At 40.9% G+C, this 22,528-nt stretch overlaps 2 protein-coding genes across 2 annotated transcripts; both read left to right on the top strand.

Moving 5' to 3' along the window:
* The first annotated feature begins 596 nt into the window (after positions 1-596).
* Positions 597-11,626, top strand: nectin4a (nectin cell adhesion molecule 4a). Its single transcript, XM_073474668.1, has 11 exons — positions 597-624; positions 1,037-1,234; positions 1,902-2,069; positions 2,773-3,051; positions 3,687-3,804; positions 7,707-7,854; positions 7,982-8,133; positions 8,541-8,616; positions 9,062-9,124; positions 10,913-11,101; positions 11,237-11,626. Exons 1-11 carry the CDS (start codon positions 597-599, stop codon positions 11,624-11,626), a joined length of 1,809 nt encoding a protein of 602 aa, XP_073330769.1.
* Positions 11,627-15,360: 3,734 nt separating this feature from the next.
* otub1b (OTU deubiquitinase, ubiquitin aldehyde binding 1b) lies at positions 15,361-22,204 on the top strand. The gene is made up of 7 exons (XM_073475408.1): positions 15,361-15,418; positions 16,833-16,894; positions 17,491-17,589; positions 17,776-17,894; positions 18,256-18,340; positions 18,749-18,943; positions 21,630-22,204. The coding sequence occupies exons 1-7, from the start codon at positions 15,376-15,378 to the stop codon at positions 21,825-21,827; spliced, it is 801 nt and encodes a 266-aa protein (XP_073331509.1). The 5' UTR covers positions 15,361-15,375; the 3' UTR covers positions 21,828-22,204.
* The last annotated feature ends 324 nt before the right edge of the window (positions 22,205-22,528 follow it).

Here is a 22,528-nt window from a genome sequence, read left to right as displayed (position 1 = left end):
CACAAACATTAAGAAAAACTACACTTAAGGAAACAATGAAAACCACTCACCTCATATTTGTCTGTTTAATTTAACGCTACAGACAGCAATCTGTTAGCTTAGCATCAAGACTGGAAACAAATGGCAACAGCAAGCTAATAGTCCGGCACACAGTCCCCCATAAAACCACTCGCCTAGTTGGTATTTTTACCGTCACTGACTGAGAACCGTCATCAACGTTTGTTTTTTATGGGTTGAATAAAAGATTTAATCTACCATATCAATTAGGGAGATTATATGGTAGGTGTTTACCTTCTGTCTGAGCCGGGCTGGCTTGTTCCCCTTTGTGTTAAGCTAACTGAAAAGAAAGAAAATAAGCATTAGGCTTCTTCCCAAAGGTTAGCTGCTTTTCATGGTCACATGTTGTCTGCAACTAGCCTACGTCATTCAAATATAACACTCTTCATTATTAATGAATTGGAAACTATCAACCACAGGGTTTGCAGGAAGAAACCATGACAGTTTGTGTTAATTGTAACACTGTTGATATCTGTTGGGAAATGTGTAGCCAGATCACAGATTCTTCAAAGCCAAAGCCAGCTGACAGGCTAGCGTCAATGACAAAGCAGAAGCTCAAATCAAGATGTGACTTGTTTTCATTAATAGGAAAATAGCCACAGACAAGTAGCCTATAGCTACAATTTGAACTTGAAAGGTCAACAAAGACAAATTAGGTTAGATGGTGGCGAGTGCACAGTGCTTTGTAATTTGAAGCTTCTTCCTTGTATCGCCACTCTTAAGCTAGCAAGAAGAGCTCTTTTCTTTTCTTTCTCCTAGAGCTATGGTAATTGTAAGTCACCGGCCTACAGGTTCATGTTAGAGGTCAAAGATCATTGTAGCAGTGTTGAGCTCAGCGTCACTGGATTGCACATTCATAGCAGCTAGCCATTTGCGTGACCTCTGGAAGGACTGGTGTCAGGCGCAGTATCTCTTCCTCTCTACATCTCTTTTATTTCTTGAACACTGTATTTACCTAGCTTCCCTTATCCTCTTTTAGTTTCAGAGATACAGGGAGACTTTCTGGACCTCCCTACAAACGTTCCCATACGCTCCCTGGCAGAAGAGGAGACCGTCCTGCCCTGCCGCTACCAGCCAACTGCAGACAATGTGGTGGTGCAGGTCACCTGGTATAAAGAAAAAGCTGATGCCACCAAGGATCAGATCATCACTGCACACCATGCTAATGGACAGACAGGTCAGTTGTCAGTGTGGGTCAAGTCACGATCACTTTACATCCTCTGACACACACTTACAAATGGTTTATAAAGAATATCGCCACACTGAATAACTTCCTCTTTCCTCACTGTGAGAAATTTCAGTCACTCACACTGAGCAAACTTTATTCATATTACAAGTTGATCTGACATTTTGATTTGACAAGTGTTGGTTGGAGGCTTCTTATCTCTGCTCATAGACCTAACAGAGCTTTAAGGCTTACAGTGTTCAACAATCATCTGAAAGTGTTAAATGAACCATGGACTATGAGAGATGCTGACATTTCTAACTGCGATATCACAGGAATATTTCAAGGGCGCCAAGACTCTGGTCTTTGTACTGTTTATTTTTGGTTCTCTTTAGCTTAATTTGTGGTGATGTAGGAAGCTTATACCACTTGTGAGTGTGAGGCATGCTGCATAAGACTGTGAGCTAAACACTCAAAATGTAAATGGAACTTCAAGGGTGCAGGCGTTGGTATGGAACTGAGAGTGACAAAAGAAACCCTGGGGTCTGTTATGAACTCGCTGGACTTAATTTTTTGTGTCACATTCTCCCCAACACGGTCCTTCAACTCTCTCCCTCTGCATCTCTCTCCCTTCCTTTGCCTCTCTCCCTGCTTTTCCTCCCTCTCTTCCCGTCTGCAGCGTTCGGGTCGTGGGCTCGACGTGTGCGCTTTAAGAGCAACGACCCCACCTTGGACTCATCTCTGGTCATCATGAGCACAGATGTTACTGATGAGGGGAAATACATCTGCCGCATCAGCACCTTCCCTTCGGGCAACTTTGACAGAAAAATGTCACTCATCGTGTGGAGTGAGTTTCCTATCTCATGGCTCTGCTAGTTATTTGTTAAAGCAGCAACAAGAGTGCTAATAGTAGATGAATGAAAACTGATAGTAAACTGATAGTAATAGCAAAAGTGTATCAGGTCACAAAAGGAAGTGATATGACAGTCACAGGATGTTTCATAGTGTGCTTGATTCACATTTACTTAGAGGCAAAAAAGGATTTTTCCCATGTGACTAATGATGTAGTGACACATAATGTTAACTAAATAGTTACCTAACACCTTATCTGTCGGTAGTTTTTCACAGGCTAAGTTAAGCATTTGATACACTCAATTGACCGCTCATGAATCTGCTTCATCTAGACTACATTCAGTGAATGGTGTTTGATGCAATTTAATTAATAGTAGCCAGGCAACAAATGCAAACAACCCAATAACTATCATCACATTCTTGTTCAAATGTTGCCAAACAGTGATTGGTGCATTGAAATACACAACATCACCTTTCTCCAAATGTCTAAACTAGTGAAAACAGCAAAAATACAAATAATTCTCTTTGAAATCTGAAAACTGTGTGCTCATGTAGGATCAGTCACTTTAAGTAAGGAACTGATTGAGAAAATGTGTTAACGGGGGCCTAAAGATCACTTTAAGTCTATAAGTGCATACACCACTACCTGCTATGTGTATTTACTTATCATCATTATCACACTTTGATCCCCCCTCCAGCCAATCCCATCTCCTCCCTGGACCCCGTGACTCTGGTGGAGGGTCAGTCTTACAGACAGGCTGCTTCCTGTCGCTCTGTTGCCCGCCCGCCTCCCCACCTCACCTGGGACACCGACCTGAATGGCCATGCCACCAATCGCACCTCTGACAATGGGGCGGTCTCCTCGTACTACTCCCTGCACCCCCTGAGGAGCATGAATGGCAAGAAGCTGGACTGTCTGGTGTGGCATCCGACTTTTTCAAGCCCCCGCAGGATCAGATACAAGCTGGTGGTGCACTGTGAGTATTTATCAGAATTATACAGAGGCAGGGTAACATTATAAAAAATGTTGGAAAAATCAGATTTGACCATATGTAATTCAAATGTGAAAATGTAGATTACTTGCATGGAATTTCCCATTCATATGTAAAAGTGCCCAATACACGTGACGCTTTTTTATTTTCACATGAAAAATGTTTTGTTCACATTTAGAAATAGCCAATTGCATATGGAAATGTGTGAAAATGTGGAATTCACATGTGAAGAAGCAAATTTTATGGGTCTGCATGTGCCATGTTTTGTTTCCACATGTGGGAATTTGAATCCACATGTCAGTAACATATTAACAAATGTAATTCACAGCTGAAAATGTAGTAGAAATTTCATTCTTATGCGATCAAAGTAAATCACTTGTGAAAATATCTAGTTGACTTGTGGCATTGTTTTATTTTCAAGTTTTATTTTTATAAAATGTTCAGTCCACAAGTGAAATTTGCATTTTCACATATAAAAAGGCAAATTTCACATGTGACATTTGCATGGGAGCCAAAAAACACTCGTGCAACCAAAGCATGGACACAAGCCCAAACATTCAGCATTAGCTACATTTGATTTGTTGCCTCTTTATTCAAGCTGGTATTCTTCCTCCTCTCAGTCCCTCCACATGCAGAGGTGTCTGTCTTTGACAAAGACTGGTCCGTGGGTAAGGAGAATGCTGCCCTGAGGTGTGTGAGTGGAGGAAACCCCAAACCACAAAGTTTCACCTGGATCAGGTAGAGTAAGACCCGCCTCCTGTCTCAGGCTGTCTGGTCTCATGTGACTAACTGTCTGATGTGTCTGGTCACTTTTCTCGTAACTTTGGGAATAATCATACCAATTATTTTGCTGTGATTTCACCAGTCAAGAGTGCAAATGGGGTGTTCAGGGGAGATGCATTCAGGTCATCCTCAGGGGCCTAAGTTACAACTTACATTTAGGTTACGGCAGTCATATCAGCTCTCATGTTTGTTTTGACGATTTTCTCCTCTGCTGACCTTCTGTGTGCAGTGACTTAAGTGGCTTTTTCAACAGAACAAAACTGGAAAGTGGATTTATTGATTAGCTGATAGAGAGGAAAGTAATTGCGAACTATTTTGATACTCGATTAATCATTTCACTCATTCAAGCTTCTTCAGGAGTCTTTAGACTTTAGAAATTAAGCTATTTGAATGTGTCACTTTGGGCTCTAGGAAATTGTCAAGAAAGTTTCACAATGAATACTGAATACTGCATTGTATCTCAGATCAGTCACAGGTCTGTTTCAAATTTAAATCATGCAAACCATGAAGAAGACTAGCATGCAAATTTGAGTAGCAGCTGCTAAAGTACTGTATTTTTGAGTCCAGGTCAGGTTAAAGTTACTAGTACAGTACAGTACAGTGTTTGGCAACTAGTAGGGCTACGGAGCAATATCTTAATGAGTGTGAGAGTTGTTTAGTCACAGTCCTGCCCATGGTTTCCTCACAATCTGTCAATGGTATTCCACTGATTAACAGTTTTGCGGCGGTAGTGCACAAGAAACATAGCAATGCGCCCACAAATGGCGGTGAGGAAGACTGCTAGCAAGTAAACATACTCAAAAAACAGGCAGTGAAAAAGTTTACTGAAGAAGAAAATGTACTAAATGAACTTGTTGGATCTCAAGGATACACACATTGTTTTTCAGTGAGGAAATGTGAAAGTAAAAATAACTTGTTTGTTTACAAGAAAACACCAAAGGGCACCTTTAATGTATAAAGCCTGGTCACTTACAGTACATGCTCAGTTGAAATTGAAACAACTTTTTACAGTGCATTGTGGGGGTGGCTCTCCACCCTTTTTAACACGTCCTAACCAAACAAGCCCTGACATTGTCACCCTCTGATGCTGCTGCTGAATGGAAACGTATTAAAAAATTGCGTGTGTCATTTTAAAATGCGGCACATTGCTGCCCGGCTTTAATCCCAGGTGGGGGTTTGACTTTAATGCCTGACTTCTTCTGCTTGAGTCGGGGTGCGGCGACATGTTTGGCTAGAAGAAAAGTAAAAAAAATGTCAGCCGTGAAAAGTGACTGAAAGAGGAATGGCTCCCATGAAATTATGAGAAGTGACAGTTAGGCCCCAAGGGAGAAATTCCTTACACACAGATAGAGTGAAGGTACTTTTAAAATATAAGGAAATGTGAGTAAAATGTTTGGTGAGGTTTCTTCAGGTTTCAGTTGTTTTTGCCAGATGATGATCTACATATTAGTTGGTGTTAGTCACAGGAACACACCTTGGGAAATGAGTTTTTGTGAGTAAGGCTTATCAGACACACGCCATGCATGTAGCATACACCCTCATGAGCACACACACACACACACACACACACACACACGCAAAGCCAAGCAACCATTAAAAATCTCTAGTTACAATCAGCCTCTTCTCACTCATGCACGCGTTTCACATGAACACACACACACACAAATGCGTGGCAGCTGCAGCAGCGGGCGAACCTGTTGGCTTTGTCAATAAAAGGCGGCAGGTGAAGTAATAGCTGGTGTCACAGTGTCATGTTGCGGCTTGTGCAGCGAGCAGACAGATGAGACAGTTTCACACGAAGGAGGGAGGAAGAGGGGGATGAGAAAGAAAGGGAAAGGGATGAGCAGCTCCTCTCAAGAGAGAGGTGAAGTAGTGGGAGCAGGTTGGCATAGGTGTTGGGGTGAGGCGAGGGGTAGCGAGAGGAGGAAAAGGAAGCAGAATGTGTGGATTATGTGAGATGTTATCATGAAGGTGTTGCTATTGCGTATGCAAAACAGACGGTTCCTCTTTCCTGTTAGTGCTGAAATAAGCACAACTGTGCACACTGCAATGTATGAGGGCTAGCGTGGCCTCTGTGAACAGAAACTCGGGTTTGTTTCAGTGTGTACTATGCGCCTATAATAATAAATACACCCTGTATGTCAGGGTCAATATGGGTTGATAATGTTCACAACAACAGGCAGACATTAAGGTCAAGTCTGTCAAGTCGGATTAAATCGTATACGCTCAAAACAACAACACTGAGGCAACACCCTGGACAGTGTTGCTCATCGAAAACATTTTCCCTGAGTCATACTGCCAGGAACTGTGAGGTGGCTCCAAACAATTAATGGATAAACTGTAAAAAAAAAGAATATATTAAAAACAGACATTGTAACAGAAATAAAGGCAGCTTTTGCCAGTCTCTCACACTGATAAATGTTGTGTAACAAACAAAACCACCAAACGTTAAGGGAAGGTTTCAAAATGTTTTGTTAACACGCAGACGGTGATGCTTGATGTTTCCTAGTAAGCTTGATAAATTAAGCGGAAAATGAGTGAAGAAATACACCACCTACAGCAATGTCAACTTCTCCAGGGACTGTGCGCGAGTTTTAAACGTGGGAGAGGAGTTTAAACGAGAAGTGGGTTATATATTTTCTCTTGATGCGAGAGTGCGGGGGAGGGCATTTAGAGATTGAGTCTCTCCAGATAGCACGTCATTTGTCACGACCTTCTGCACTTTATTCTGCATCTCACCAGAAATCAGAAGTGCATTCAAGTGAAATGTGTCATCTAAAGTGAATTCTCTGTGTTCAGCAAAGTAAAGTCAATAATATTCAGTAAACAGGAAAGACAGATTATAGATATATACTGTAGATTGATTTTATTTCCCCCCAAAGGCGAACCTTGTTACCACAGTAAGAAGTGTGAATAATGTGTGCCTCCAGAACAACTATAGATTTACACACAACAGCATTAACACATCTGTACTGAAAACATAGTGTGTTCCTGTGAGTAGAACGCTATATGATGTGAGCCGTGAGATCTGCTACGACTTGTTCTTGTAACAGGCGGCACGCTGAGGAAACAGGTTGAGCAGTATTATCGATTAAAGTATGCTTTTGAAAAGCAGTAACAGAAGCCGGAGGGAGACAGCGAGCATCATTTTGCTCTATTGTGTGATCAAAGCTGAGTGATTATTATCCCATTAACATGCAATGGATTGGATTAAACCTTCTGACATCACAAACCTCGGTCAGCGTCAGATCAGACACACTATCGCTCAGAAGATTACACCTGACCAGATTATAACCAGAGAGAAAGAACATTACGACTTATTACTTATTGGAATGATATTATATTGATATTGCGTATGTCACTTTTATTTTGCATGTCACTTCCTGCCACAACAAGAAATAAGAGAAATAAAACAGTAGAAACAAAATACTGGTCTTCTTACTTATTGTATGTGTGTATATACACTTTGTTTAAGTATATATGTGTGTGTTATTTTTTTAAATGTATCTATTTCATTATGACTGTTGATTTTATTCCAGTAACTATTATTCACCCTTTTTTTCTCATTTCCTTCCTTATTTTTTCATGATTGAGATTTTCTTTGCCGACACATAAAATATCATGCCAGTAAAGCCTTTTGAATTAAACTGAACTATAATGTTCACCCTAACCCATCACAAACCAACATACATTCGTACAGTCCCAAGCAGTTTGAGATACTCTTTGAAATATAGTCCAAAAATTGGATGATGTTGACAACATTTACACAAACGAGAAATGAGAAGATTACCATGTAACCTGATCACAAAATAAGAAATCCAAGTGTTAATCTAATGCACTGTATGTACTGTTTACAGAATGGGTGGAGAGTTGCCAGAAGGTGTGATCCCCCACCCTAATGGAACACTAGTTTTTGGACGACCCCTAAGCTTGTCAGACGAAGGCATCTACCAGTGCGTGGCGAAGAATGACGTGGGAGAAGGAAAGGCGGAGGTGGAGATTAAAGTGACAGGTAGACGACAGCACTGTCAACATCACTAAGACTTGTCATAATAACATATACTGTGATGCTAAATGTATAGACACATCTAATCCTGCTTCCCTACGAACTCCCTCCTTCACAGAACCTGAGGAAAGAAGCCCAATAATGGAAAACATGTTGATGATCATCGTGGGTGCTGTGGCCGGCGGGCTGCTGATCTTGATGCTCATCGTCATCATCACCGTCACCTGCCACCACAAACGGAAGAACAAGAAACTGCAGAGGGAGCTGACTGAGAGGAAGTATGTCGAGATAGCATCATGTTTAATTAAGATGAGATAAGATGAGATGAAAGTGTAATGATCTCCTCAGGGAAGACCGCGCCAATAAGAATAACTAAGAACGGAACAAATTCAGGCTATTAAGCATGTTAAAACCGACAGTTACAACAGTAGAGCGTGTTCAGTTGAATTGGAGTAGCGCAAAGTGTGAAATTCAGTTAATAAATGACTGCGGAGTGTGCAAAATAGCAGCTGAGACGAGGACACTAAGATAGATATTTATGAAAACTAGATGAAAAATGAGAAATGTGCAGTGTGAACTACATTCAAACTTAAAATGCTCAAAAAATACACATAATTCCCAGTGGAAGTCTGTCAATGTTTTCATCATTTAAATATCTTTTTTCTCTCTGCCTCTTGTTTCTCAGGGAGGAAATAAGCACTCTCTCCAGGCAAGCTTCTTTCAGGAGGATGAACTCTATCAGTACAGATCCCAGAGGAGCGGTACTATTGCTCAGCTATTCCTTTCACACTGAATGCATATACTGTCCTACTGCAGCATCATCTTTTAATGTTTTCTGCTACGTCTGCATGACCTGATTCGGGCTGTCAGACTTTCTGACACCGTTGATCAAAATCAGTAGACTGCTGGTCCCCTATGTTTCCCCTTTTTTCAAGGCCTGTTATTCAGAAATGTTACTATAATGAATACCTAATACTGTGCTCTATAACCACGAGTGTAGCAGTGGCAGTCAAATGCCAAAGTTGTCTGTCATCAGTCATTGCTTGACCTACTTTATTTGTCTTCCCACGGAAACAAGTGAGGGGGTTTGGAAGTTCTAAAATGATGTTAGACATACAGACTTACTTTAAGGTTTTGGCAAAGTTTGAGTTTGTGCTAATTCTCAGTCCCACATCTAATCCAGCCCTCTGTTTCTTCTCATTGCAGACGGAGGAGAGCATCCCTCTGAGGGTGGAGGGAACCATAAGGACCAGCCTGTCTTCCCTCGGGGTCAGTCTACGTATCTATCTATCTCTGCATGCAGGGCCGGGGCCGGGGACTGAGGCTTTACTGTCCAGATGCCAGATGGCTAAGTTCTGAGCTTCGACATTTCAAATCTGAATGTAGTGCATCTCAGATATTGATAATAATAATCACATATAAGACCCTTGAGCTACTTCTATGCTTTTTTTCACCTGGGACTTTTGTTTCTATGGCGTTTTAATTTCTTAAAGCATCTCTATTCTGCTCGATCCTCAATGGTTCTTAAAGGAATAGTTTGACATTTTTGGAAAGGCACTTTATTTTCTTTCTTGTTGAGAACTATATGAGGTGATTTATTGCACTCTGGTGGTCTGTCGGTTAAATACGCCAGCTGCCAGTTAGCTAAGCTAAGCAAAATTGTGGTTTACATGAGGTCTCATAGAAATGACGAGACACCAAGATGTCACTGCGTCCAACCAAGAAATGTTTAGTCGCTTTCTTTAACTACCTAGCTGTTTCCTCTTTCACATCTTTATTCTTACCTGTAACCGACTGCTGGTTGTAGTTTCATATTCAGCGTACAGTGGTGAATGTGGTATAATCTTCAAGAGTAAAATGAAGAAGCGTATTTCTCTAAATGTCAAACCTTCTCTGCAATTTACTCTACAGTGTCCTGTAATACTCATCCTGAATCATGCATTCCAGTTCACAATTACTGGACATTTCATACATTTAGCTGCTCTGCTAAAAACTTACAATTTTCAGTGGCTTTTGTATTTTAGCATTACTCTTCCTGGAGCGAAGCTACAAATATAAGACTCAGAAAGGAGATTTTAAAAAATCTTAAACAATGCTCCATGGTTTCTTAATAATTTCCTGGAGAGAACTATGTAATTTGGTATTAATTATAGGAAATGATAACTTCCATTTTAACCCAAGTAAAGAATCCTTTTTCATTTATTATCTTTCTTTGTAGACAAAGTTCACATTTTTGCATATTTCCTGCCCCCAACACTGACTCAAACATTTCTTAGGGAATGCTACCAATGAACTAGAATAAATTAATTGGAACTGTTTTTATTGCTCACAGCGATGATAATTTCCAAACCACATCGTTATTTCTAAAAAAGCCTGTTGGAAATTATTAGGAACTTGTTCTGAAATGTCAGAGCCATAAAAGTGTTATATAACTCTGTTTTATTTATGGTAAAGTCAAGACTGTAATGTTTTATAAAGGGCCACACAGAGTTGCTACCACTATTCAGCCTGCCAGCAACAGCTGTCATACTACTTTTTAAAATCTTTTATTACTGAAAAAATGTAAGATTTCACCATCAGTAGCAAGATGTTAATTGTCAGTTTCAGAAAATGTTATTAGCAATAGTTCAGGATTTTGGGAAATACACTCGTTGAGAGTTATTGTGCTCAGTCAAGAAATAGGCAGGCCCCAAATACTGCAACATGTTGTTTTGACAATTCAATTTTATTTATTGATTAAACAAACCAGATGTAAGTGATATAACTGCTGTTAGGCAGATGTGTAACCTTTGGACAGACTAGCTGTTTCCCCCTGATTCCAACTTTTAGTAGGAAAGTGATTAGGGAATATCTCTCAAAATGTTCAACTATTGCTTTAATTCTTTAATTTGCATTAGACCAAAATGAAGTAATCTCAGTATGACATGTCCTGCTTTAACACTGCCCTATCACTGAAGTCACTTCGATTTAAATTAAGGGGTGTGAAAGGCATTACAATCCATTTACCTGATCGTTGTTTGTGTGAATACTGACCTGAGTCTCTTCCTGCGCTGACAGGAGCAGGCGCACTACCGTGACAGCCGATCTACTATCTCAGGTGGGCGGGGGGGAGGAGTAGCGTTTGACTCTCTGGGAAGACCAGTCCTGCACAATAACTCGCGGAGGGGGAGAGACCGGCTTCTGGATAGAGACGAGGAGAACCGACTCAGAGTGGAGACATATGTGAGAAACAGCACTATGTCTTTGGTAAGTGTGTCTTAGTGTTCTTCTGGGCAAGTCAAAGCCTGAATTCACCAAATAGTGGAATGCATCTCACCCAGCTTTGCATACTTAACTCATGGTGACGCAATTAAGAAGTGTGTCTGCACTGTGTCTTTGCAGCAGGAAACTCGTTTCCACCCTCCTCTCACGCCGTCACCCTTCCCACTGATACAGGCAACTGAGATCGTAAGACAGCGAAATGGCAGTGCCCTCATCCCAACAGACGGGGGTTCACGGCCCGGAAGTGTCGCCAAGAATCACCAGCCCCCTCCTATGAGCTGCAACTATCCACCAGTAACAGATGATGAGGATGAAGTGGATGAAGGTTTGGGCGGTCCAGCCAGTCAGGAGCATCCTGATGACCAAGACAGCGAGACCAACAGCTCGCAGCGGTCCGAGGCTCACAGTGCACGGCGCTATCAGCAGACTAATGGCACACTCAGGCCCAAACCCCTCACCAATGTGGTCAGTCCCCATGCCACCATAATCCACAAGGCCCATATAGTTTAACAGGCAGCTGGAAAACAACATGTGGAACTGCCAGCTTTGGTCTTGGAAGGGGTTCGAATGCAGATACACTGGCGAGGTTGGGTCACAACCCGGAAAACCAGTTTGTGGTTGTTATCAAAAATCTGCACCTTGACTACAGTGCTGCATCTTCTTTATTGTTGGGGAACATGGTGCAATAGAACAAAGTCTTAAAGGAAAAATCTGCTCCAAAGCTGGACAACTCCCGGATCTCTGCCAGATGTTTGGTGACGTCGGTGGTGCATTCCCCCGCATTACTGGCACAAGCAAAGACATTGTCGCAATATTTCCAGTGCAGCTATTACAGCGTTTAATCACAGACAACACTTCTCGCTCATCTTTCGCAATACAGTATCTGTTGCTCTAACAGGTGAATGCAGTTGACATCCCTTTTGTGGGGTTGTCGAAAGCACTCAGGAACATGTACAGTAGGAAATCAAGAAATACAGGAGAAGTAGACAGATCTGTGAGAATGCTGGTTCATCAGAAAAGTCGATTGCAACACATCTCTTAGAGGGTGGATTTTTACTTTAGTGGTGTTCAGTGTATCAGTAACTGCGTCTGTTCCCTTACACAACACAGTTTGGGATCTGATCCAAACCATGGGCTTGTTCCTCTCTAGCCACACCTGCAACATGCATACCTCCATATTGTCTGACTGCCCTCGTTCCTTTGACTTAAGTGCTGAGACAGTTTGGATTAGATAAAGACTTCTTACTGCCAAAACATGACTAGTATCCTTAACATGTAGTGGTTTGGCAGTCTGTAACTTTGTACAAACGTGCAAATGATTTCCTTTTAAAAAAATATTTTTGTTAATTGTACAGTAAATTAGCATAGCAACACATGCAATATATCCATTTTCTAGCTCCATTTTATTCCCCTTTCCTCACCAACCTCACATCCGTTCCACACCTTCACACATATAGTAGATCTCTATACATTGCTCCTATGCTGCGAGGATGAAAGCTGAAACGCTGATGTCAGACGTGCACAAAGACACTAAATAAAGTGGGATGCAGATATGTTGTGTACTGTCATGTACGCACACACATACACAGTGAATGAAAACTGGTAAACACTGCCAAAAGTTTGTTACATACATTTTAATTTTACAGTTTTTTTTTATGGATTCACGTGTTACTGGATTGCTTGATATGCCGAATGTTGTGAACACATCTGGACTCTTACACTAGAGACTATGGAGCCTGCTGTTCTTTTCCGACATCCTACACTGGAGGCTGCTTTTCCAAGAGGAATTGGACATGTGCTGTTACAGACTCTTAATATTGAGGCAAAACCGAGAGTGTATTGTTTATCTGTGTACACCTGTTTTTTATTTCTTTGTTTATAAGTGTTTTGAGTATTGTTGTTGGGTTGTGTTACAGTCCAGATATGGGGAACAATGTGCCATCGGGGGAATATTAAAAAAAAAACTCTTTTGCTTGTTTTGGCAAATATGAAGTATTATTTTGTTCTTTGATTTATGTTACCTTCTGTACATATTGCGTTATCCAACTCAAAAGCCAAAAGACATCCGAGTTACAAATGTTGATTTAAAAGATTGCTGCCACTTCTTTGGCAAAGGTGATGTTACGTGCCATACCTGCCACCACCCTGACAAGGAAGAGCAGCAGATGAATGGTATTATGTTTGAATGTTGGTTGTATTTGTTGTAGACAGCGCCCCCTGATGTGTACTGCTGGAAAGTGCAGAGATCTCATTGAGCCTACAAACTGCAATACTATGGAAGATTCTGCATTCCTCTGTGATTTTGGAAAAAAGGTTCTTCCCAGATTTTCATTTATTTTGGGGGCTTTGTATGGGTATAAGCTTGTATTGATGGGTGAAAAACAAATGTGCATGGTTTTACTTAATGTACACAAAAAGACAAGCTTATGGCAGAAAAATATTGTCCGGACCATCTAAATATGGGGTGCTTTCACTGATACTTATTCTGGTTTGCTAGGGAACTGTCTGTTGAGATTTTTGTGGAAATTTTTGCAGGGAAGATCTGGAGATTCAGATTAAACTGCTGAGGGCAAAAATGAGCTGTGGGTCCTATTAACCCACCTGTTCCTTCAACTGTAGGTGCATTACAGTCTGTTGAATATCTCTAGCAACAATTCCACTATTAGTGTTTTGCCATGGGCCCAGGTTGGTCCACTTTAGCTGCATGAACCTACTTATCACAATGGGAGAATGTACAGTATAGCCTAAACAAGACAATCACATTTTGTCTGTAGGGTCCTTGACATGAACAGGTCTGCCACTGTTGTTTTTAAAAAAGTCAGATACATTAATAAATAAAAACATACATAAACAAATTTGACTCTGCCCGTAAGTGTGTAATGAATGAGGTCATGCATGAGGGGGAAACATATCTCCACTGTTCAAAATCTAGATGTCTCTATCAAGAAAGCTGTGGCAAATAAAGAGGCAGTGGTGGCAGTCTTTCTAGACACTGAAAAAGGGCATGACATACTGAAGAAGAATGGGTGTGTTATTAGCCCTGTCCTTTTTAAAACACTTTTGTCAATAGAGTAATTAGGGTTGTTCACTCATTATTTGCGGACAATAGGGCCAGCTGGAAGTGAGTAGGGAACCTCTTCTATGTTTACACGCTACTTCAAAGAGCTCTGGATAAGGTGATTGAGTGGGCCAACGACAGGGTCTACATAATATCCATAGACAATTAAATAAATCATATTTGGAATTTAAAGTTATTTGACAGCCTGACATGGGAAAATATACATAGTGAATGTTTAATTAGTGAAAAAAAAAAAAAAAGTTCTTTGGTGTGTGGCAGGATCTGACTGAGAGGCTAACAGAGAGTCAGTGGTGATAACATACAGTATAGAGCAATGATAAGATCAGTTATTAATTATGGATGTTCGGTTTATGGATTAGCAGCTGCGAAAGTGATTAAAACTGGATAAAGTGAGAGCTAAAGCCCTGAGAATGAGTAATGGGGCTTTTCACATTATTCCAATTGACTACCTGTCCTGTTGAAAACGGAGAGACTCCCTTGGAAATTAGACTATATGAACTTGAAGTGGCATACTTAAAGGTATCATGTGTATATTCTCGTTTGAAACATTCAAAAAAATTGACGTTGACTATGTCAAATACGTCTATGTAGGCATATAGTGTTGCAGAGACATTCACTGGAGTTAGCATGCTAACCAGCTAGCCCCGGCCAGTCCTATCGCATGATACCACTCCGAGCTCCCATTCTGCATTGCTAGCTGCATGGCTAACTTAGCTAACTAGCTAACAGTAGGCTAGCTACCATTGGTACTGTGGTGATATACTTTTTTGGATTTAATAATACCTTTGACAGGTGGCCAATTCTCACATGTCGCACCTTTAATGAAAATAAAAGGGCATGGTAAAACTTTACAGATGGCCTGACTTGATCAACATTGGGAATTCCAGGGAAGAGCGAGAAAGGCCAACAGCAGCTGGAAAAGCTGTTTTATTTATTCATGTATTTATTTATTTTTTTATTTTTTTATTTTTTTATTAACTGTGCTCTGTACTCAACCTGGACAACTGGACTAAAATGCAGTAGCTAATTGAACATCTGTACAGTATTTGACTTTATAAAAATGTACATAACTGACAAAAGGAAGATTGACAACAACCAGTAGAGGGCAGCAATACGCCGTTGTAGCGTGTTGTCTGCCTAATCCAAAGAAGAAGAAGAAGAACAGATCTCGATAGCTAAGATGGCGGAGGAGCAGCAGGAATCATCACAGGGAGAGATGGAGGGTGAGAGAAACAGTTACACCGCTAAATATCCAACAAACAACACGGTCATTTATCTTACAAGCGAAGCCCGCATCCACACGAGTGTCCGCTCGGCGTTTCAGTCGTTGCCCCCTCCGTGATAAACGTGGTTGACATGCAGCGATGAGGGGGAGACAGAGGCCACAGCTTGTTGGCTAACGTTAGCTAGCTACCATTGCTACACAAAGAAAAAAACGCTTGTTTAGTTACTGACAGGGCAGCAGGAATTAAGTGACAGTCCTAGAGCTTTCCACTTAAGGGAACATTGAGTGTATATGCTTAATATTAAAGACAGGACAGCCTATTTTTGTTGCCAAAACGGTGTTATTCGTCGTGACTAGAATTTGTTTTGTTTTCGCACAGGTCGGGCTAGCCAAGACTGACGTTAGCTCGTGTTGTGGATTAACTTGTGTTCATTTTAACTGCTGACATTGGGCTGAAGTGACGTGAAGTGAAAATGTGGCTGCGTTTTTGAATGCTTCGCTCTTGTTTTCATTTAATTAGATGTTTAATACATTTAGCTCTGATTTTATTTTTATTTATTACGTGGGTGCGTCGGTTATACCGACCTGAACAACTCAACTGTAGCGTTTTAATGTGAAGAAGACAAATAAATAAATAAACAAACAGATCGATTTATTCAGGATTTGATGGATAATATTCAACGTCAGTAAATTATTTTCAATCTGTGTTAAATAGTAGATTGTTTTGAACATTTGACAGTGTCGCAAAATAATCCAGCTGTATTGTTTACATTGCAGGGGTGAATATAATACCTGCATACACACACTGTGCAGTGTTTGTGTGCAGGTAGCTCCAGCAACAATTCCTTAGTAGCACAGCAGTTTGTGTATACACTGAAATCCCTAACTTAATTCTGCTCTCTTCTCTTTAACAGTGGTAGCCCATAGCTAAAGCATTCTGAGAAACTTCTTAGCCCAAGGCTAGAGCTTTTACACTAGCACTTTCCAAAGTGGACCAAACGAGAGTTTAACTCAAAGCTTGCTAGCCTAAGTACACCCCTGGGCTGAGCTTATGCAGTGTGAAAAGTCTGTATATCTGCATTTTCTGTATTGTAAAACTGCACCTTTGACCTTCCAACATCCTAACAAGGCAACACTATAGCAATGTTTATATTTATTAGCTATATTGTCAAGTTGTAACAGTACATTTTTCCACAAAGGAATGTAAAATTTAACATGACAAATTTTCCAATCCGATATGCCTCATTATCACTTGATCTGTTCTAATACAGATCTTTAAATCCAGGCCCCACTTAATTAAAGGATTCATATGGAGTCGGCAATCACTGCACTTCAGCAGGCTCTGTCATCATGGTCTCCATTTGCACTATTTATTCTTGAAGCCTAATTTATCTTTCTCCTTTCTCTTACAGGAGTGAACTGCCTCGCATATGATGAAGCTATAATTGCCCAACAGGACCGAATTCAGCAGGAGGTGAGAAATCCCTTTTATTGGGAATCAAGGGGGAATTACCAATTTTTTTCAATTAATATAAATCACTAATGTGACTCGCCATTATTCTGCCTCTGAGCAACAGGATCATCAAGTTCCTAGATTAGAGTAAATTCTTATGAATTTAAAGATCCAGAAAACTTGATGTGGGGGACACAGCTGAACCCTTCATATGCTGCTGTCAACCTCAGATGTGATGCCCCAATGATTTGCCTTTATTTAGTTAACAATTGTGTTTTAGCCGTGACCTAGGGACTCTTTGTTTTCTAAAAAAGGAAAATAGAAATTTGAAGTACAGCCTTCAAGCAAATCTTCCTAGGAATCAGCAGCAGTTACCTCGACCTGTTAAGATAACTCTGATGACTCATGTCTGCACAGCTTTTACCTAATTATCTTTTTTATGACACAAAGGTAACACCTCCAAAATTGCAGTGGAGGGAGTGTATAACAAAATATTAACTCCATAGCTAATTCGGTCAGGCAAAATCACAACCCTTGTCAAGACTATAAGCGCAGCCCACAGTTCAGTCCCTTGCCGTGCATGTACTAATTTAAACTTTCTCTGTGTGGGTGTCTAGATAGCCAACAGTAACCCTTTAGTGTCGGACAGACAGGACCTGTCGGTGCTGCAGAGGGAGTACGCTGATGATGACACAGTTTATCAGCTCAAGATCAAGGTCGGTCAAACCACACCACCTACTCTCAGGTTACTGCACCCACATCGTGGTGCATTTCCTCCACAGTCCAGGGTATCATTTTATCCACAGCCACAAAAACAAAATTTTCTGTTGCTTACATACTAGAAAACAGTTTTTGCATTTGAATTTACTGTTTGGTATAATTCTTTTTTTATTTTGTTGCAGGACCTATACAAAAAATACTCGTATATTCGTAAGACGCGACCAGATGGGAACTGTTTCTACAGAGCCTTCGGCTTCGCACATCTTGAGTCCCTGCTAGATGACAGCAAAGAGCTTCAGAAGTGAGTGATGTGTGATGTGGTGACTGTCTGTGCTGTAGTAGCTGTCTGTATCTAGAGTCAGGTTCACACTTCTGTCATCTTGGACTGTTTTGCCCAGTTATGTCTTGTGGCTGTACTATAGGCCAATTTAATACATATATAAATATTTTTCTAGTTATATACCAGTTTGACACTTGTAATAACAGTACCTAGCTACACAATCATGCATGCAGTAACCGTGTGTGTGCACAGAGCCTCTTTGTCAGTCTGTCCTGTCTCTGCACTGTTTTTCATTATAGTTAAAGTGGCAGCTTTTATATTACATATGTTATTATTTTATATTGCTACAGAGTTATTGAATACATGTTTTTTGTCTCTTCAGGTTCAAAGCAGTTGCCTCGAAAAGTAAACTGGATCTGGTTAACGAGGGCTTCACCGAGTTTACCATTGAAGACTTTCATAATACTGTGAGTTTCCTGCACAAGAGAAATCTACATGGTTTGACAAACCTATAAGAGGACAAAATATTTATTTTTCTTATTGATGAGAACTGTATACATGAAAAGGTGTTTTCCATTGCTGCTTTCATTGATGGCTTATTTTGATCTTAAATATAAGTTGTAAAATTCCTTCAGTCCCACACAGTATATCTTGTATCCTGTTGGATTAAGTGTCTATTTGAATTATGTTATTAAAGTTAACTGTAATTTGCTCGTTGCCCTGCCAACTCAAAAATGGTCATCTGCCAAAGCACGTGATGTATTTGGTCAGCTGGAGCAGACGGACTCACTAGATTTGGCCAGTTGGATAGTAAGTTGGCAAGCAACACACAAACATATCAATCTAACAATGTTAATAATGTCTTTTTCTGCAAGTTCATGGACCTGATCGAACTGTGTGAGAAACAGCCGAGCCTGCAGGAGGTGCTGGGCTCCTTCAACGATCAGAACGTGTCCGACTATGTGGTCGTGTACCTGCGACTGCTCACCTCAGGCTACCTGCAGCGAGAGCACGGCTTCTTTCAGCACTTCATAGAGGGAGGACGCTCTGTCAAAGAGTTCTGTCAGCAGGTGGGTTTTTTTATCTATTTTTTTTTTTTAATCACATTGATTAACATTTACCTGGGTCTCATAGCCACCTCCCGCTTAAGACAGTGGGTGGTAAAACATTTTTAGAGGGACAAAAATACATATTATTCCTCTTACCTTTAGTGCTGTTTATCCATCTAGATTGTTTTGGTGTGAGTTGCCAACTTTTGTAGATATTGGCCACCTTCTCTCAGATGTAATGGAACTATATTGTACTAGACATTATAATGTATCTTTCCAGTAATTATGACCTGTTGCTCAAGATAATCCTAGCACCTTGTTCAGAACAGTTTCATGTAGGATTTATTCTCTGTCTACTGAACTACACCTTGCTGACTGTGGCTAAAGTTATATCTCAGCTGAGAAAGATGAACACAAGCCTGGGTAGAGGATGTGTCATGGCTCCGAACAGACCCTATTAACTTTTAGTGTGGATAAAGGGATTGATCCAGGATTTTTTTCTCACTTTCCCAAGTCTCTAGGAAACCGATGTATTTGCTTCCATATATTTACGTGTTTCCTGTCAAAACAGTTAGTTAGGGAGGGACATGTGGAAGATATTGATTGGTGTTTATTGTAGCCAATAGCTTTAGTGCAGAAAGTGAGAGACACCCCACTCAGTATGCAACTACATATCAAAGTAGCCGACTCTGTCCGACCGGGTGACCAGGAGCTTCCAGAGAACACAGCTGATTTGGTGACGAGAGGGCTTTGTCAGCTAAATAGTGCTGCTAACATTAGCTTCATGACTAAATGAGCAAGTGGATATGTTAACTGTTTCACAGCAGCTTAACTTCGTAAACTACCTCAGTACTGGTTTCCTTTTTGTCAAACTGGCCACAGTTGGTCTCAGGGTTTTTAATTGGTCTCTGCTTTAACCTGAGTCAAATTCCTTGTTTGTATACACATACTTGGCCAATAAAGCTGATTCTGATTCTGATACACTGGTGTGTTCACTTGGAGCCTGGTAGATTTAGCCACTGTTAGCGGTTACTTTAGCAGCATGTAAAGCCAACGTTTCACAGAGGGTTCAGGAAGAGCAGCCAGAGGACATTCGAGGGAAAACCAGAAAACATCTCCATGAAATATGATCCAGTTTCACCCAAATCAGTGAACAAAGTTAAATGTGAGTTTTGTAGTAATCAGTGATTGAAGATTGGTGGTTAGATGGCATTATATAATTGGTTGGTTCAAGGTTACATTAGCATCTGGGCATGCTCCTGATGAGTTGGCTTATGGTGTCCTGGGGGATCTCCTCCCAGACCTGGATCAGGGCGTCAGTGAGTTCCTGGACAGACTGCACCGATACATAACGTCCCAAAGGTGCTCAGTTGGATTTAGGTCAGGGGAATGAGAAGGCCAGTCAATGGCATCAATGCCTTCATCATCGAGGAACTGCCTACACACTCTGGCCACATGAGGCTGGGCATTGAATGTTGGACCTGCCAATTCTGGTGTTATCTAGGGAATGCCAATTGACCTGCAGGTTGTGAGCACAGGTCCCACTAGAGGCCCTCATGCCACCCTCATGGAGTCTGTGTCTGACAGTTTAGTCAGAAACATGCACACCAGTAGCCTGCTGGAGGTCATTTTGTAGGCCTCTGGCAGCGCTCCTCCTGTTCCTCCTCGCACAAAGGAGCAGATACTGGTCCTGCTGCTGGGTTGATGCCCTTCTACGGCCCTGTTCAGCTCTCCTTGTGTAGTGGTTGGTCCCCTGGTATCTCCTCCATGCTGTTGAAACTGTGCTTGACACAGCAAGCCTTCTTGCGACCGCACGTATGGCTGTGCGATCCTGGAGGAGCTGGACTACCTGTGCAACCTGATTGGGCTGCAGGTAGGGCCGCATGCTACCAGTGGTGACCAGGACACTAGCAGAACACAAAAATAGAGAAGAATCAGTCAGGAAGGATCAGGAGAGAGCAATTGTCTGTGGCCACCAGATGCAAAACCATTCCCTTTTTGGGGGCTGTCTTGCTTTTGCCTCTCCATTTTACCTGTTGTCTCTTTTATTTGCACCAAAGCAAGTGAAATTGAGTCACAATCACTTGTGCTTCCTAAATGGACAGATTGATAACTGACTTGGTGTTGTACTCTGACGATTAAGTGTCTATGCGTGACTATGGATGTGATCTTAAATGATAAAAAAAAGAGGCATTTTCCATATCAGCTTGACTTTAACATCGTTTCTCTTTTTATTAACCTGTTATTTTTCCACAACACAATGGAGATTATGATTATGATATTATGATCTGCATTGTTCTGTTGTCCCAGGGGTTGGCTGTTACAGATCTGGTGAGCTTAAATCATGGTTAAGCAGTTAAGGGTGGATTAAAATTTAGAGTGATACAGGGTTATGGGCTTTGATATTGGATTAGGCTTGATTGAATTAAAGTGGCCTGTTGGGCCTTGGCGGAGGTATCCGCTCTACTGAGTGCCATTCTAGTTCAGAATGCATTGGAGCAGCTGCTCCTTTTAAGTTGATGGCTACTAAGTGCTTTAGTAGTTGCAGAGGACAGCTCAACAAAAAGAGAAGGGGCTTGTTTTTGAATGTATATGGAGCGTTTTGTTACCTATAAACAGTACACTGTCAGTCAGGTATGATAACAATGTAAATTCTACTTTGAAAACAAACCCACACTTAATGTGCTTGTTCTTTTTCTCTTTCAAGGAGGTAGAGCCCATGTCTAAAGAAAGTGACCACATTCACATCATCGCCTTAGCCCAGGCCCTAGACGTATCCATCCTGGTGGAGTACATGGATAGAGGAGAAGGAGGAACAGTCAATCACCACGTCTTTCCTGAAGGCGGAGACCCACGCATCTTCCTCCTCTATAGACCTGGCCATTACGACATCTTGTACAAATAACACTCCTGGCCACAGCCCACCTCATCCTCCTCCTGCTGTATGCTACAGCAGTGGGTAAAAAAAAATAACTTCAGCAGCCACGTTAATGAAGCATACATCTGTGTATGAGATTACACTCATGTATTTGAAAAAAAATAAAAATAAGATAAAATCACATTACATGCCTCCCTTACCCCCCCTCCCCAAGTTTACCCTCAGCCATCACAAAATGGTTAATTAAAAAATCTTTGGAAGAATAGAAGTGACTCCAGGCATTTAGAGTTGTACAGGTTTTTTTTCTTTTGTGGTTGTAAATGTTATCTACTTGCTCTATGTTGGATTCTTTTCCTTTGTTACACTGCGTTTCATTGAGTTTTATTAAAGGGATTTACATCTTATTTCTTGTCATTTTTTCTTCAAAGAGGTTAAATTAACATCCACTATCATTTACGTAATCACTTTCCTTTGATTCATCAAGAAAGAGTGGAAAATTGCAATTTCTGAGCCAAAGGTGATGTTTTCAATTAGTTCATTTTATTCAACCCATAGTCCAAAACCCCAAAATACTAAATTTGCACTGCTGTAAAAGAAATCAGACAATTTGAAACCAGTGACTGTTTTATCATGTTTAAATGACTCCAGCAATAATTCAGTTTTGAAATTCTGCCAGTGGATTAATCATTTTTGAGAACACTCCCAGCTATAAAAAAATATCAGTCTAC

The sequence above is a fragment of the Pagrus major genome, chromosome 10, assembly GCF_040436345.1.
Source record: "Pagrus major chromosome 10, Pma_NU_1.0".
Classification (NCBI taxonomy): domain Eukaryota; kingdom Metazoa; phylum Chordata; class Actinopteri; order Spariformes; family Sparidae; genus Pagrus; species Pagrus major.
This window is presented reverse-complemented; position numbering and strand designations above follow the sequence as displayed.